This window comes from Coturnix japonica, chromosome 6, assembly GCF_054131305.1.
Source record: "Coturnix japonica strain WE chromosome 6, WE-NBRP24, whole genome shotgun sequence".
Lineage (NCBI taxonomy): Eukaryota > Metazoa > Chordata > Aves > Galliformes > Phasianidae > Coturnix > Coturnix japonica.
Window position 1 is genome coordinate 31,027,090 of NC_140668.1, and position 15,898 is coordinate 31,042,987.

At 37.8% G+C, this 15,898-nt stretch overlaps 2 protein-coding genes across 12 annotated transcripts in view; one reads left to right on the plus strand and one right to left on the minus strand.

Annotated features, from left to right (window-relative positions):
* Positions 1 to 19: 19 nt before the first annotated feature.
* On the plus strand, positions 20 to 12,682 carry PDCD5 (programmed cell death 5). Of its 4 annotated transcripts, none has more exons than XM_085551120.1 (6): positions 20 to 155; positions 340 to 380; positions 752 to 813; positions 1,449 to 1,540; positions 1,770 to 1,841; positions 11,725 to 12,682. In XM_085551120.1, the coding sequence occupies exons 1-6, from the start codon at positions 48 to 50 to the stop codon at positions 11,761 to 11,763; spliced, it is 414 nt and encodes a 137-aa protein (XP_085407246.1). In that variant the 5' UTR covers positions 20 to 47; the 3' UTR covers positions 11,764 to 12,682. The 4 variants fall into 4 exon arrangements, with proteins under 4 accessions (XP_085407246.1, XP_085407247.1, XP_085407245.1 ...); XM_085551121.1 differs by having other exon boundaries at positions 20 to 113; XM_085551119.1 differs by lacking the exon at positions 11,725 to 12,682 and adding an exon at positions 2,256 to 3,221.
* ANKRD27 (ankyrin repeat domain 27) overlaps positions 3,781 to 15,898 on the minus strand; it is a 34,528-nt gene continuing 22,410 nt past the window's right edge. For 6 of the 8 annotated variants that reach the window (XM_085551096.1, XM_015874026.3, XM_015874027.3 and 3 more), the window contains 11 exons: positions 15,678 to 15,737; positions 15,440 to 15,559; positions 13,488 to 13,532; positions 11,740 to 11,862; positions 11,013 to 11,210; positions 10,560 to 10,679; positions 9,810 to 9,971; positions 8,854 to 8,962; positions 7,430 to 7,511; positions 6,623 to 6,695; positions 3,781 to 5,507 (listed from right to left, as the gene is read on the minus strand). In XM_085551096.1, coding sequence (XP_085407222.1) covers positions 5,241 to 5,507; positions 6,623 to 6,695; positions 7,430 to 7,511; positions 8,854 to 8,962; positions 9,810 to 9,971; positions 10,560 to 10,679; positions 11,013 to 11,210; positions 11,740 to 11,862; positions 13,488 to 13,532; positions 15,440 to 15,559; positions 15,678 to 15,737 — 1,359 coding nt within the window. In that variant the 3' untranslated portion in view covers positions 3,781 to 5,240. The remainder of the gene's footprint in view (positions 5,508 to 6,622; positions 6,696 to 7,429; positions 7,512 to 8,853; positions 8,963 to 9,809; positions 9,972 to 10,559; positions 10,680 to 11,012; positions 11,211 to 11,739; positions 11,863 to 13,487; positions 13,533 to 15,439; positions 15,560 to 15,677; positions 15,738 to 15,898) is intronic. The other 2 variants (XM_015874029.3, XM_015874030.3) reach the window with 2 other exon arrangements.

Genomic DNA, 15,898 nt, shown 5'->3' on the forward strand with positions numbered 1-15,898 from the left:
GGGACGGTGCATGCGCAGTGCGGCTATTCCGTGACTGCCCCTCAGTCATGGCGGACGAGGAGCTGGCGGCGATTCGGCAGCAGCGGCTGGCGGAGCTGCAGGCCAAGCACGGGGTGAGGCGGGGAGCGGGACGGGACGGGCTGAGCCGAACCGAGGTGAACTCCCCGTGTGTGGGGCCCCAGCTGTCGGTGTGACTTAGCGCAGGCAGCACGGCCTGGAGCTGCTGCTCAGGATGTAGCACACAGGCCGGGTTGGCTCGCATTGATCCATGCTGATTTATCGTTCTTGTCCTGTGATGTTTTTGGATCGTGACTGATTTATTCTATTCTCGTTCTGTAGGATACTTCTGGTGATCCGTCACAACAGGAGGCAAAACAGAGGTACCAGGGGGAACTGCTGGTTTTCACACGGGTCTTCTAAGCGTTTTGAATCCCTCCCTCCCCCCCTTTTTAATACTAAGTTTCGCAGTTGAGTTTCAGAGTAAAAAGAAACCGTCAGCAAAGAAACGTGAAAGATTTAAGCATAAGGGGGAAAAAAAACCCAAAGCAATTCAGGATGCTGTTATGTGGCAGCTTTACTGGTGGTGTGTACAGCTGCCCATGGCAGATATACTAGAGAAGAAACAATATATAAACATGGGGTTCTTTTTAGTTATACAAATGGAAACCTTTCTGTGATCTTTCTTGTTTTGTGCGTATCGTTTTATGTGTTTGAAATCTCCCTTTTAAGGCGTATCTCATTCTCATTACAGGGAAGCAGAGATAAGAAATACAATTCTAGCTCAAGTTCTTGATCAAGCAGCACGTGCCAGATGTAAGTACCCGAGGGGCTTTGAAATAAAGAATTCTCACCTGCACTCAGCAAGTCGAGGCCATGCATGTCTGTATAGAGGCCATGCATGTCTGTATAGAGGCCATGCGTGTCTGTATAGAGGCCATGCATGTCTGCATAGAGGCCATGCATGTCTGTATAGAGGCCATGCGTGTCTGTATAGAGGCCATACATGTCTGTATAGAGGCCATGCATGTCTGCATAGAGGCCATGCATGTCTGTATAGAGGCCATACATGTCTGTATAGAGGCCATGCATGTCTGTATAGAGGCCATGCATGTCTGCATAGAGGCCATGCTGAAAAAATGGTTGGGGGGAAACCACTTCAGCTTTTCAGCTGCTGATGAGAGTGAGTGGTCAACTGACATCTGAATGATATTAAGCCAGTTCTTCCATAGTTAATAGTAGGAACTGCTGTGACTCAAAGTTAATCTCATAAAGAACAGGTATTTAAAAGTAAGAAATGCAGCTTTTGCTCCTTGTCAAAGTCCCTTCTTCAGTTTATTTCATCATCCTGGCACAAAGATCACAGTTTCCCACTTTTGTGTCTAAAAAGTGACAGTGAAGATACTCAGGTGTGTTCTAGAACAAACTGAACAGAGCCCTTTCTGTTGCAGTAAGCAATTTGGCACTTGTGAAACCAGACAAAGCAAAAGCAGTAGAGAATTACCTTATACAGATGGCAAGATTTGGACAGTTACCTGGAAAGGTGAGTTTTGTCTTGCTTTTTTCCCCCCTAAATTTTCTTTGCATATGTTCATTTTCAAACCTAATTCTCTCAAAAAATGTTTAATGTTTTTTTATATCTGTATAATTAAACAGTTGAAAAGGGCACTTGGCAACACTTCTAACCACTGTGGTATAATTCATCAGTCAAATACCTTTTACAAGGGAAAACGCATTTCATTTGTTTGATACGAAGCTGCTACTTCCCCTAGGTATCAGAACAAGGTTTGATAGAAATACTTGAAAAAGTGAGTCAGCAAACAGAAAAGAAAACAACAGTAAAGGTAAGTTTTGTTTCCTAAATGTGGTTTATTAGATATAACACAATCTAAAAATAATATATATGTAATATAGTCTAGTTAAAAACTCAAGCAGGAAAACTGAATGTAGTGCACTATTTCAGTCCAGCATAGAAATTCCCTTTGTATTTACCATCACTTTTCCTACCTGCAATGGTAAATAAGTAGTGGGTTATATCATTAGGAATGGCCTATTCTGCAGATATTATCACTGGGTTATTATGTTATATATTATCTCAGTGTTCTGTTGTGAGACAGACCTGTGCTTTTGTTCTGTCCCATTATGTCGGGTTGTGATGGAGTGAAACTTCTGCTTCCCAGCAATAGGTTGTCAGATGGGTGGAGCTGGGGAGACTTTGTCTGTGTTGGATTTACTGTGACCCTTGTATTTCATTTTAGTTCAACAGAAGGAAAGTATTGGATTCTGATGAAGAGGACGATTATTAAATAGTACTGTAAGACTGCCAAATAAATGGCCCAGACAAAGGCAACAGTTATCAGGCAGAATGCAAGATCTGAAAATGTTTACGTTTCTTTACTTTTTTTTAATATATATAAATATGTATAAAGGCCAACAAATGAACTTGTCTTGTAAAATACACCTGAGAAGGGGATTTTATAACTTACATTTTTGTAGTATAAGTGGCCTGAGTGGTGTGGACTTCTCCACTGCTTGAGTAGCATGAACATTGTTGCCCCTTACTCAGTGTGTAAGCCATGCTTTCAGCACCTGTACACCCTTAACTTGCTGCTATTGGAGATACGGTAACATGAGAACTTCAGTGTAAAGCTGGGAGCAGCCACTCCCTGCAGGAGTTTAATGGACTTGCCTCCAGAGTCTAAGCCATGGAAGTGTTGGAAGCAAGGTTTCCTGAGCCCCTCAAGGAAGCCCCTCCAGCAGCTCACAGACTCTCAGCTCTTTACTAGAAATGTATAAATCAAAGTTAAAGCATCAAAGTAGGCATTGTTTGTGTTTGGATTGGGCCCAGTCTCTATTATAAAGAATTTGTTACCATCGTACAATTGAAGTGTTCTACAAAATGATCAGGCTGTCTAAAAAGAAAAAAGCAAGTTAAAATTAACTGTGTAATTGTAAAACAGCACTGTTCAGACATCTGGTGTCGTACGTTCTTAAAGCTACCTCCATTTTTATCAAATGGCTGGAGTGTTTCTTAAAAAAGAAATAGTTTCCCTGAATTTCTGCAACTCCTGCATGAAGTAAAACCTGTGCTGTGCATTTATTCAAAAACATCGTGCTGATAAACACTCTACAACCACAAAGCCCTTTTCTGACATCATTTAACAGAAACATGTATGATCCCAACTGCAGTGTTTTTTGGAACAGAATAAAACTGTTTGAAGCGAGCGCTAGTAAGTGTGTTGTTCTTGTGCAAAAAGTGTGATTTCAGCATGTCTGTTGGGAAGAACTTCTAGGAATACTCCCTTCAAATCTTACCTAAGTTTAGATAATCATGTCATAGAGTATTGATATATTTCTTCAGTGGTGAGCTTGCTTGATTAAGCATGTCAGAGGAATCTTTCACTTACATAAATCATTTGTTACTTGGAACGGGTTGGGATTGTAGTGCTTTCATACAGTACAAATCCAGAATGCCTGCAGGGATAAGTGATGTACTCTATGACAACTTTGTAGCGTCACAGGAAGGAGAGACTACAGAGTTCATCTGCTCATCTCTCCACTTGCTCTTTTATCCCACCTCCTTTTTTTTAAATGAAGGAGGAACTTAGAAGTGAAGATGTTCAGGTTCAGTTTACTCTTCAGTGTACTTAACATTTGTATGCCTGAAATCCCAAACCACACAGCACAGATACGAGGTGAACTCTTTAAATGCCTACGAAAATAAGAGGAAGTAAATCCACAAAAAGACACAATGCTCTAAATAAGCACTCAGAGAAAACAGTGTTTTCAAGAATTATCTTTACTAGCTTTTTCTTTCCATCTTTTGGCACGAATCCAAGGCACATTAGAAAAATCAGATAAACTCATAAATTATTAGAAAAATAAACACAAGATCCTCAACTCCAAATGTCCACGTGTGCACTTTGCTGCAAATTTTACCTCTTAGATTAAAAAGTTACTTAAAAAAAAAATCACCAGTATGTCCTCCAGCCTTCTACTTTGCCAGGCAGTTTATTAATATTGCAATTAAAAGAAACAGAATCATTCATACAAATATTTTATGAAATAAAATGAAAGCTGGATGTGGTGAGGCAAGAATAAAAAAATACTGCACTTAGGAACCTGGCCTGTGCTATGTACATGTTTAACTACTGTAACCAAAATGGTAGAAAACAAAGTCCAAATCTAAGCAGCCACTCAGTTACTTGTGAGCTTTTGAATCTTCAGTGATGACCTCTGGGAATGATCTATTCCAACAAAAGCCAGATGATGCGAGAGGTACCTTTCACAAATGGAAGGTCACTTCTTTAAATAACAGTCTGGGTTCAGGCTCTTAAGCAGCGGTTTTGTCTGCAGATGTCGCCCAGGTTCAGAATCATGAATATTTGTGCATTTTTGGAATGGCTGGCTTCAGAGGAAGAAAAAAAAACAAACCTTAAAATGATTTTGTGTGTCCTTATGCACTTCTGCTTCTACATATTTTTTAGCCAGGCTGAACACTGAGCTGACAGTTTAGCCTTGCAAGGGTTCTCCTCCCCACTGTCTTGGCTCCTAAAAAAACCTTGATGTTGCAGATCCGATACAGGGGAGCGTTACAAAGAAATTAGCAAAGATTAGTTCCCTTTATATTATTAGCATGTATATATGTCTAACTTGGTGTCACAGATGTTATGGACTACTGTTTTCTCAGCTACTGAAATATACAGAAATATATGCTATAACAGTTTGTAATATTTCAATAAAAATAGACATTTTGATTACCTCTGTCAATAAATAGCTCGTTATCCAATATATCTTCTTATATATAAATATATATATGTTTATATATATTTATCCATTGTAGTGGTAAAAACTGAAAATGCAAAAATTATTCAAAGACTTTAAAAACAAGGCGGATGGCTGAAAAAATACAATACAGGGTTTGGTCTGGTTTACTGTTACATGTAATTTTTTAGTAAGTGCTAAGTAGAACAGGAAGGTAGCTTTACTGCCTACATTTGTCAGTACTTCCCTGTTTGTTGAGATCAGTAACGATCTGGCTCTGTAGTTACCTCCAGCACAGATGGAGGATTCAGTCTTCAAAGTTCCAGGAACATTCTGTTTCTGCTGAAGAGTCATCCCTGTATTCTCTTCTGAAGGCATAGCTTGCAAGTGTCACTGTGTTCTTTGATATGCAGCAAAGGGATACTGAAATCAACACCACTTCATTCCTCAGCTTTTGACATCACATTTGCGCTCCTTTGTCATTGTTTGGAAAGCAAGTCATCACAATAGTCTCTTGATTGTGAAATACTTGGACTTTCAGGGCTGGATAAACTGACACTCTCTGCTGAAAGGGGTACATTAACGGTGTGTCTTCGGTGCATTAATTTACTCCTACAAGGAGTTTCTGTCATGTCATCATGTTTCATGAACTCGCCGCTGCATTCTGCGTCAGTAATCTTAGCTTTGTTCTGGTCCAGTGTTTCAACAGATCTTAACTTGGTTTTATCAAAGCTTTTAATAGCTAACTGTGGGGAGAGAAAAATGGCACATCAAAAGCACTGTCTGGTTTCTTCACCACAAAAATGGAGAATTAAAATAGTTCCATTAATGTAATTATCACATTAATGTGATGATATTCTTAACACTGAGAACACAGTCAAGAATTAGAAATAGTGCACTTTGTAGGACAGTTATCTTCAGTCTAAATATGTGAAAACAAAAAGAGACCAACTTGCCACAGCATACACATCCATCAGTACCAGAACTGAAAAGACCATCAAGGCATTCTAAAACTTATTTTCCAGTATGATCTTATCTCTTACAAGCATCTTTTGTAATGCAGCTCTTAAGTTACTGTAGCCGTTGTTTCTCATACCACTAAGAAATGTGCAAGCAGTTACAGAGACAGGCTCAACTAGACACCAAAAAACCAAGCATGCTAATGACAGATTTTCTGAGAAAATAATGAAGGGCAGAAAACAATCATCAGACCCTTTGGCTGAAATAATGGCCAAAAACTGAAAAAGCTTCAGAAAGAGGTTATGGCCTGTAAATTTACAGATTTATGACAGTCAAAAATGGTAAGTGTGCCATACGTCACTGTCACATATGAGATTTTTTGTCAGCTGGTGCACTTCCATGATATGCTGCCTTTGATGATCCACAGCTATTAAATCCAAATCCCACATTTAATTAGTGGGATATTATCATTAATGCTATCAAGAATTAATAAAATATTACACTCTTATAGTATTAATTTGGCATTCTCAATTTGCAAATATTAAATCTAACAAGAAATCCATGGAAATAGAGGAGCATTTCATTTTATAGATGAGGATAAGAGACAGAGACATCTCACAATATGCACTTTTTCAAGCATATCCTAGGCTGGACAAGCAACAGAAAAGACAAAGGAATCAAACCTGCAAGAAGAGGTTTAAGAAATTTAAAAGGAAGTTTGAGACATTTAAGAAATGTATATTAGTACGATTAAGTCTGGACAAGGATGGAACATTAGCAATTTAGCAAGCACATCAGAACCTTGGGAATTCATTGACCACCACCAGTAAAGAGATTTCCCCGTTACATTATCTATGTTAATAGCAGATATATATTATACAAGTAATGTGTTTCATCTTACCTGGTGCAAATACTGATAGTCAAAATTAGGGACACTTTTATCTCTTGTTATTGTTCTCCGTAAATGTTTCGCTCTAAAATATAGTTTAAAGAAATTCAATTTAACTTAATAAAGAGACACTTTCATTCAGTCTTTCCACGAGTCTTGATGATGGAAAACCCACTAGGTGGCACTATCTCTGCACACAAAGGCAACTATCTGACAATCACTTTTTCCACAAAATAATAGCCTACTACTATCTCCTGTGTTTTAGAATCATAGAATCCTTGGATTTGGAAGGGACCTGTGAATGCCATCTGGTCCAACTCCCCTGCAGTGAACAGGGACACCATAGTTAGATCAGGTTGCCCAGGGCCTTTATCCAGCCTCCCCTTGAAAGTCTCCAGGGGCAGGGCATCATTTTATCACAGAACTGAAATTTGGAAGACTACAGCCAAAACCCAACATCTCAGTGAAGCATTCCAATATTTTTAAAACAGCCTGGCTCAGAATTTGCTGATTTATGGCATAGCAAGTATCAGTGCAAAAACTATTGTCAATATGTTTACCAGTACTCCTTTCAGAGGTCAGCTTTTCCCCTTCCTGCTTCACATCACATCACTGCTGTTCACCACCACTGAGTTTGCCTAGAACATCTGTCTGGTGATATTAATGTTTATGCCTCTGTGGATTAATGTATACTGTCAAATTAGTCATGTCTGATGTGCAACAATGCTTGGCCCACTTTTGGGCTTTATTAAGTAATGACAGGTTGTGTTTACTAATGGGGAACAATAAATGTACTTCCAGGAAAGCTTCTATGCTTACTTGTTAAATCTGTTAATTGATTGGACGAGTTGATGTTGTCTGCTTATGGGATCATCAGCTTTCTCACATGGCTCAGAATTCACTAGGAGTTTAAAAGAACAGGCAGCTGTAAGTACAGCTGAGTCACAGAGAAGTATTTAAAAAAAAATCTGACTGAAAAGTGATATCTACTGACAGACAACTTAAATTTCGTTGTAAAAATGCAACAGTAATAACTCGAATCCATCACCATTTCTCTTTGGAAATTTTAAACCATTTTAAGTTGCAGGAGTGAGCGTTCTTGATCAGATTAACATGACTGGCCAAGATTCTGGAGAGACCATTTAATTCTGGACCTTGAGGTTCCCAATTCCAATTTTTACAAATGTGTGTAACTAATGCTATTCCACCTCTTCATCAGTGCTTCTCAGTTATGTCTTTTGCTGGTCTTTTAAAAACTATTCCCATGATATCTGAAAGGATTCTATCAGTCTCTGGCATCAACATATGGTGATAAATTTTGTTTTAACAAAATATTTACATTCTTTCCTGAGGAAGCAGATGAGGTATTTTGAAAAGTCTAACTAAAACTCATGGATGCTGAAATGGGCACTGCTACCTCTCCTTTTCCTTCTGTTCTGGCCATGCAGCCTCAAATGTCTTCTTTCCACAAATGGGAGGGCAGCAGGCCTTTTGCTATGCTGAATTGTGCAGCCCAGCACAAAACTTGTTATATCCCTTCTCCTCTATTTGTGAATTGCATCAGCTGGGAAATCAACTGAGAAATTTCAAAGCCAGAATAAGGAAGCAGTAGAAAAGGACAACCAGAAGCAGAGGGAAGGAGAGATAAGGAGATGACAGGCCAGGAGTAACACCTTTTCTTTTAAGTGGCAATAAGCTGCATCAGCTCAGCTGTACCACCAAACTCTATGATGTCTCTCAACATATTTGCTTAGGCTGTACTAAACGCTGTCATTTACAAAAGGCATTCTTTTGCAAATCTTGCTTGCTGGCCTAGAAAATTGTTCCTGAAGCTTTGATTTCTGTCCCATAATCTGAGAGACAGTAACACACTGAAGTACCACTGCCTAATCTGTTTTAGGGTATTGTGAATGACAACCAGAGGTGATTTAATCCCTTCTTCTTTGCACTGAAATGGACAAGTATTGCATGGTTAATTATATCACCTCAAATGTACTGTGTTTTTTTTCTAACATGAAATGATTTAGTATGTAACATTCCCTGCTATGCACCAAAAAAGTGAAAACTGAGTTTGTGGAAGATGTCATACATGTAATTAAAAGTCTGCCGAATTTAGTTATATTAAGTGTTTCTTGTAATAAATATGAAAAACATTTGGCTATTCTTTAATTATAAGTAAATCATATTGTTACACATTAATTCCTAAATATTTTTATTCATAACAGTGGAAATATCATATATACCTTTTTTCCTTATCTTGATAGTAGCATGCTGCTCACATTCCTTTTCTCCCTCTGCTGACGTAGGTACACAGCTTGCTGCTGTTTCCAGCAACTTAATGATATTTGAATTCTTAATTTTAGAAGTTTCCATTTTTATCAGTGTTGAAATAAAAACGGGGAAAGAAAAGTACAAATTCAGAATTACAGTTCATGCAGGTGTGTTAGCTGCCAAAACAAATGTACAGAAGAATATCTTCTTATAAATAAAGATTTCCTATCAGCTTGACTCTGGACAAAGCTTCTGTTCCATAGGGTATGCTGTACCAGAATGCTTCTGCCATCTCTGTGTACTATTTCAAATTATACCAATGATGGGTAAGCTCATTTGTGATCGATAATATGCATACTGAAATTGATGCAGGACAGAATTTTGTGGCTGTTATGCTACACATCAGAAGCTATTTAAGTACCATAAGATAGTAACCATGCATCAAATCATTTAGAGAATAATTCCTAATAACCTAGTATTAACGAAACAAACTGAGCTGATGATGACAAGATAAACAGGATCAAAAAGCATGAAGGGCAAAACATGGTGGGTGAAACAAGATTGCTATCAGGGCAAGTGATTAGAACAGGGTATTGTTTTCCTACAGCCTGCATTTCTTATGCTCTCTCTGCCACTACTAGCATTTTCTTTAGTGTCTTTTTCATACATGTATGTGCTTTCACCCTTCCTAAACTCATCTGTTTTGTCTGGGAGTTTTGTTTTAGAAGCACTACAGTTTTCACATATCACAAGTCATCGTGCAATAATCAGGCATCTTAGTCTTTATATCACATATAACTTTTGAATAGAGATGCCTTGGCCAGTGAAGGGCCAAAAATGCTGCTGTGACAAACAGTTACATTTGTTTTACATTACATCTATGGAACTTCGGAAAATCAAATGTTGGAAGCAAACTTTCTGCACTCACTGGCTCAGCACAGTCTGCAGGGGTGCAGTTCCTTTCATTCCGTATGTGTGTCATTGCACCTTTCTGAAGCAGCAACTCTACCAGGGCTTCATTCTTCCTTATGACAGCCTCATGCAGTGCTGTGTTTCCTTTGGCATTACAAAGGTTAACAGACGCTCCATGCTGGACAGCGAAATAACATCAGAGTTATAAAGAAAAAGCAGCATAAAATTGAGATAGCACGTTATTATTGTGCTTCTCTCCCCTTTCATTTTCTATGCAGCAACGAGAACAAAGCAACAGCAGCCTTGTAGCCATATACAAAAACAGAAAGCATATGCTAGCAATCACCAGTTCAACAATAAGCCACCTGGTCATATTATTATTTCCTACCCTCTCTTATCCACAGTTTCATGAAGAAACTCATTTCATTTTTTGTGTGTATCTTCTATATGGGCCAAGTCTAAAGGAGACTTAAAAATAAACAACACACAAAATGCTAAAAAAACACACCCATTTGATACAATCACAAGCAAGAAAACTTGCCATCTGCCAGAGAGAAATTCCACAAAAGCAGTTAGCTGTACAATCACAGAGTAACATTTATCTCATCAAAAACTGTGAAAGGAGAAAGAGGAACAAAAGCTCTTTTTTTTTTTTCTAAGTAACTTTAATGGAGAAAAGCTTAAATAGTAATACTAATATGAGTCCTAAACAAGCATGGGTACCACATAAAAATAGTATTCTGAACACCATATTCAGTGATCTTACCTGTAACAACAAGGCAGTAGTCTCATAGTGACCATTCAAACACGCATAAATTAAAGGAGTATTTCCATATGCGTCCTTTTTATTTTGTTTAGCATTATAATCCATTAGACATTCTACCACCTGTTGGAAGAAATAACTTTTAATTTAAGATAGTACCTAACCACAATCATGCACGTTTCTTTACAGGTATAAATCTGTAAATGCAGAATGAAAAAGGGATGGAAAAGATTGAAGAAAACAAGTCTCAGTTTTGCCAAACAGATGACAATCAAAAGCATTAATTCTTATCATACTAGTTGCCATAATTTAGGTTGTACAAGCCAACTATCACCTCAGTCTTAAGCATCATTAATTTTAACTGTAACTGATTTAACTTGTTACTAATTTCACAGAAGAGCTTTTTACTCGTGGCTCTGTGTTAAATAGCTTGCATTTATGAAGAGGCTCCATTACCTGGGAGTGACCTTTCTGGCAGGCTAAATGAAGAGGCACTGCATGTTCTGCATTCTTGGCACTGATACTGGCTCCATGTTTCAACAAGAGAGAGACAAGGTCAGAGTGCCCATGCAGAGCAGCCATATGCAATGGTGTAAAACCATCTTGATTTGAAACATTTACACCAAGGCCATTAGCAGGGACCCTTGCAAATATCTGTTGAGCAATTCACAAAACAAAATACATAATTAATTCTGTTACTTTCCACTGACCAAAAAACAATCAAATACCTACTAAGTAAGACACCAAGCAGATGGACAGACATTGCAAGAACTTCGACTACAGAACCTCACTGAGAACCTTCAGGAAAAGAGCTGGTGAACCAGAGCAGTTTGGCAGTACTTTTCAAGTTCTTTTCTTTTTTCCTTCCAGTATACTGGAAGATGCAGCTCCCGATATAGGAATTCTTGGCAAAGTATTCATGTTATTACAAACGGATTAAAGCTGTGCATGTTGAGAGGGAAGCAAGCCCCAGAGTTTTTATATAGCTGTTAGGATGCTGTTACATACAGAGACTGGGTGTTAATAATTTATGGAGCTAGATTTCACAAATAGACACTCATGCTCTTGCAGACACTACCTATTTTACTGCACTAGATAATAGTACTTGGTAACACATAAATTAACTAAAATTATTTTTATTCATGAACACAAATTATTCTATTTACAGAATGAATATTCCAACCTTTTGTGCTGGCCCACATTTTGAGCACTGGCATAAAGGATGGCAGAATTCTGGTTTTGATGTACTGACTGTGTCATCTTCATCTTCTAAGTCTTCTTCGGTCCATTCCAAGAGATAACGTACCTGGTAGAAAAAGCAAGTCCTCCTTTATAGATCCCAGAGGTTCCACATCCTAATAAATCCACATAACTGCATCTTATACAAGTACAATTTTACAAACCCATACGTGTGAATATCCCAGGAAGACTATATAGCTACTCCTGGCTTCACTTCCCCTGAGGCAAATTAAAACATCAAATATTACTGTTGACAAAGCAGCTAGAACATTCACCAAGTATAGCAGTGAAGTAAATTATAAATGACTTCCTGCTGCCTAATCAAGACTTTAGTGTTCACCTCTGCTCAAACCTTCCAAATCCCTTTATCTCAGATGATGATTAGACCTAGATTTGTGCCAGCTCGTGTCAACGTGAATTTTGTTTCATCTTTTTCTTTAACAAACATAAGAAGTGACAAGGATAACAACATTTAATCAATGCCCAAACTTTGCAGGGGCACTGAGTTTTCTTAGGTTGGTTACTTCCCAGAAGCTTGACAATTTCACTTTTCCACAACGTATAATGCCCTCTTTCTAAGAGAGAGCTCTTCAGTGAAACTAGTCTTAGGATTCAGAGCACTCCTGTAGGCTCTACAAGCAGCAACACTTACTGCAAGTTAATTTTATACTAAATTCTATGCAACAAAGCCATTTAGAAAATACACATTTGCTCTGGAGTCATTAATCCAGTGTAAACTAAAGATATCCTAGAATTAGTTAAGGGTCCATTAGTGAAGTAAATGACCGTGTTATACCTGTAGAAAGTATAGCTTGAGAACCTCCTTCCAAAAAACTGCTACATAACTGAAATGTATTTGGGGAATAAAGTTTAATCCTTTCTAGACAGATCTTCCATACTGTCCTCAAATACTTCTTTCTCACTAAAGACACAGAGGATTTACCAAAGCGAGCTGAATGTTATTTTCAGAATGCAGAACTGTCATTGGGTCAGTTAATTAAAATAACTCTCACTGATTAACATAATTATCTCTAATTTAAAGTATAATTGCTTTTGAAGTTTGCAGGTGCTATGATAATGACAAAAGTTGTGGGTTTTGGCTTCTTGAAGAATCAGAGTATAACTATTATTTTTCTTACAACTTCCAGTTTCGTGGCACTTTGTTTAATGCCTCCTCTTGCAAAGCTGAACTGGCTATCAGACGAGAAATCTACAACAGCACCAGTGACCCTTCTGATGCTTCTGTTTCTATGGAGACAGAACTCAGGCAGTCAGAACAAGATAAGGATTTTCAAATAACCCTTTTTTAAATAGATCTGCAAGCTGTAGATGATATGCTGATATGCAAGCATGTATGTATATACATGCATTCTAACTTCAGCAATATGGAAAGTAAGGCCACAAAAAAAATAAGGTGACTGTCATCTGAATGCATAAATTACTTTTTTAAATGCTTCTCACTGACTATGTCTCTTGATCAGTGCTAGATATAATAAATACCAAACAAATAGTAGACAACATTCAAACCATTAGATAATGCAGAAATGTAGGGATTAAAAAGCATTTCTGGATTTGTTTCTGAAGGAAGATACTAAGTGAAGCATTCTTACCCTATTATTTACAAATAACTTCCTCAATTTGAATGAGGTAAATTAGAATTCAGTAATATTCAACAGCCATTTTAGGACTCACCATTTCCAGATCTCCATCAGCAACTGCTCTTAAGAGTTTTTCCACCTATGTATGAAGAAAATTGATTTGCTTTGTTAGTATTAAGCTGTGCATGGAAAATCCTGTCATATTTCACTGGTCTGATCTCCTTAGGGTTTTAACAGAACGGGACAAATCTTGTACAGGCAAAAGACCAGAGGCTAGATTAAATCTCTCCAACCCTTATTATTTATTTTTAGGGAAGCTACTAAATTTTGTTTTATTCCACATTACTACAGTTCTAGTATAATGTGAAGTTCCTTGACGTCATGCACTAGGCCCTCAGGGCAGCATTCTTCTTACCCAGCTTGCAATGTCTAAAAGCCATCTGTCTAAATCTAAACTCCCTCCCTGGCACCTGCAAAATAGAATGAAGACAACAAACAACACCTATGTACAGCTCAGCTCAAATTAAGCATCTAAGATGTCAGAAATGAATGGTGCTCTGGAGGTACTAAGTTCTCTCCATCAATTAAGGAGAAAAACAGGTGACTAAACTTAAGACAATTGTCTTTCACACATGTGAAGGCAGGTAAGCTGTATCCTCTGCACATGCACATCTAAAATGGACTAAAAAATATTAATAAGATCTGTACCTCTCTTAAATTTCCCTTAGCACAGTTCCCTCATCATACAGAATAACGTCACCATAGAAGCTGTTAATGATTTTCAGGGATCAGTCTTATCACATAGAAGATACCTAACAGTAATAGCAAGTGACCCACAAGTTCTGATAATTTCTTTCCAAAAACAGCTTCCTTAGAGTTCTAAAAATTGCCCCAGGCCTTAGCAGTGGAGAAATGTATAAATCTATTATGCAGCTTATGGATTATTTATTAAGAGTACTTGGGCTAAAATGCCTGCTCCATGTGTTCTTCCATCTTTCCAGCGTGCTTTCTCATTCCTCTGTGGAACGTAAGTACACTCCTTTAAGTGTAAAAAATAAAAGAAACAAAGCCACTTGATGACACCTACTGTAGCTCACTCACATATTCAGCTTATCTGCTGCTGAACAGAAATTGTGCTAAGACTTACTAGTTCCAACAAATGACACTCCAAATTTACATGCCTGGCTCCTTTTCTAAGTTGTAAATGAGACACATTCAAAACTATATGCCATAACTAGCTGTAATGAAGACCCCATTGCATTCCTTTAATCCATGATCTAAGCCTTGAAGTCTGGAAAACTGACCTTATCAGTTTCCCATTACTTCCAGTGGCATCACTCCGTTTATGAGGATCTCTCAGGATTAGGCCCTTGTCTCTTTGCTTAGTAAGAATAACAGCAGTGAGCCCCCATTTGAAACCTGGCAAACAGAACTGTCCTAAAGCTGGATTACAGGAAGAGGTCATTAACCCCAAGAATATAAGGTGTAAGCTGCTTGTAATCTTTTCCCCTGGTTTGAACTACAGTCTTAGCTCTCCTGAGTGATAAATTTGTTCCCTCAAGGAAAAGCAAATCCTCAATCTATCAGGTAAAGTTTTACATACATTAGACCTCATTTACAGAGCCTGTGTGCACAGAGAAGTACACTCTGACATCCAGGCTCCCACAGAGTAAATAGATACCAAATATTGTCCTTTTGGCAAACTTTACATCTGTAAGTTTCCTGATGATTTTTAGAAAACAGGAAAGTTTGGAAAGAGGAGAACATGATAGCAGAAGGAATGCAAAGAATTAAAATGCAGAAATGATATGGAGGGAAGCAAAGATATTGTGGAAATCAAATCGGAAAAAACAGAACAGGAAGATAAAAAAAATACAAACAGAAGCATCAGGGACCGTCTTGGGAGGGTATAAACCAAAAGTATGGATTTAAGGTTCCAAATGAAGTTTAAAAAAAAAAAGGATATTTTTGAAGAAGCAGATTAAAGCAGTGCGACACAATATCGATCTTTTAGGTTCACTCACTTTGCTTTTGCCTCAGTCTTACCTCTTTATAACTGTTCTTCACTTCATCTTGCCTTATATCAATTGATGCTGATGACAAACTAGAGACGGATGATCCTCTGCTGAAAGTTTCTGTTGAGTGCTGAGGAGACCTAAGTGGTGACTTCAAGTTGGGGAAAAAAAAAACAACAAAAAAAAAAACCCAGAAAAATTTACGTCATCAAATTGAGCAGGCTAAACGTAAGGAAGAAAAATGTTTACTGATTTCCATTGATTGTTACCTCAGAAGCACTCTGTCCCCGCTCAAAGGTTAGATAGTTTAATTCCATCAGGGACAAAATCTGCATAAAAATATTAATAAAGAAAACCAATGTAACTCCACTGACTGAAACATAAATTAGCTGACAATGTTGTATTAGTAATAGATTACAACTGAGAAGATTAAAAATAGCAGTCACAAATTTATGCTCTGTACTACTGAGAGATTGCATTCATACTACTA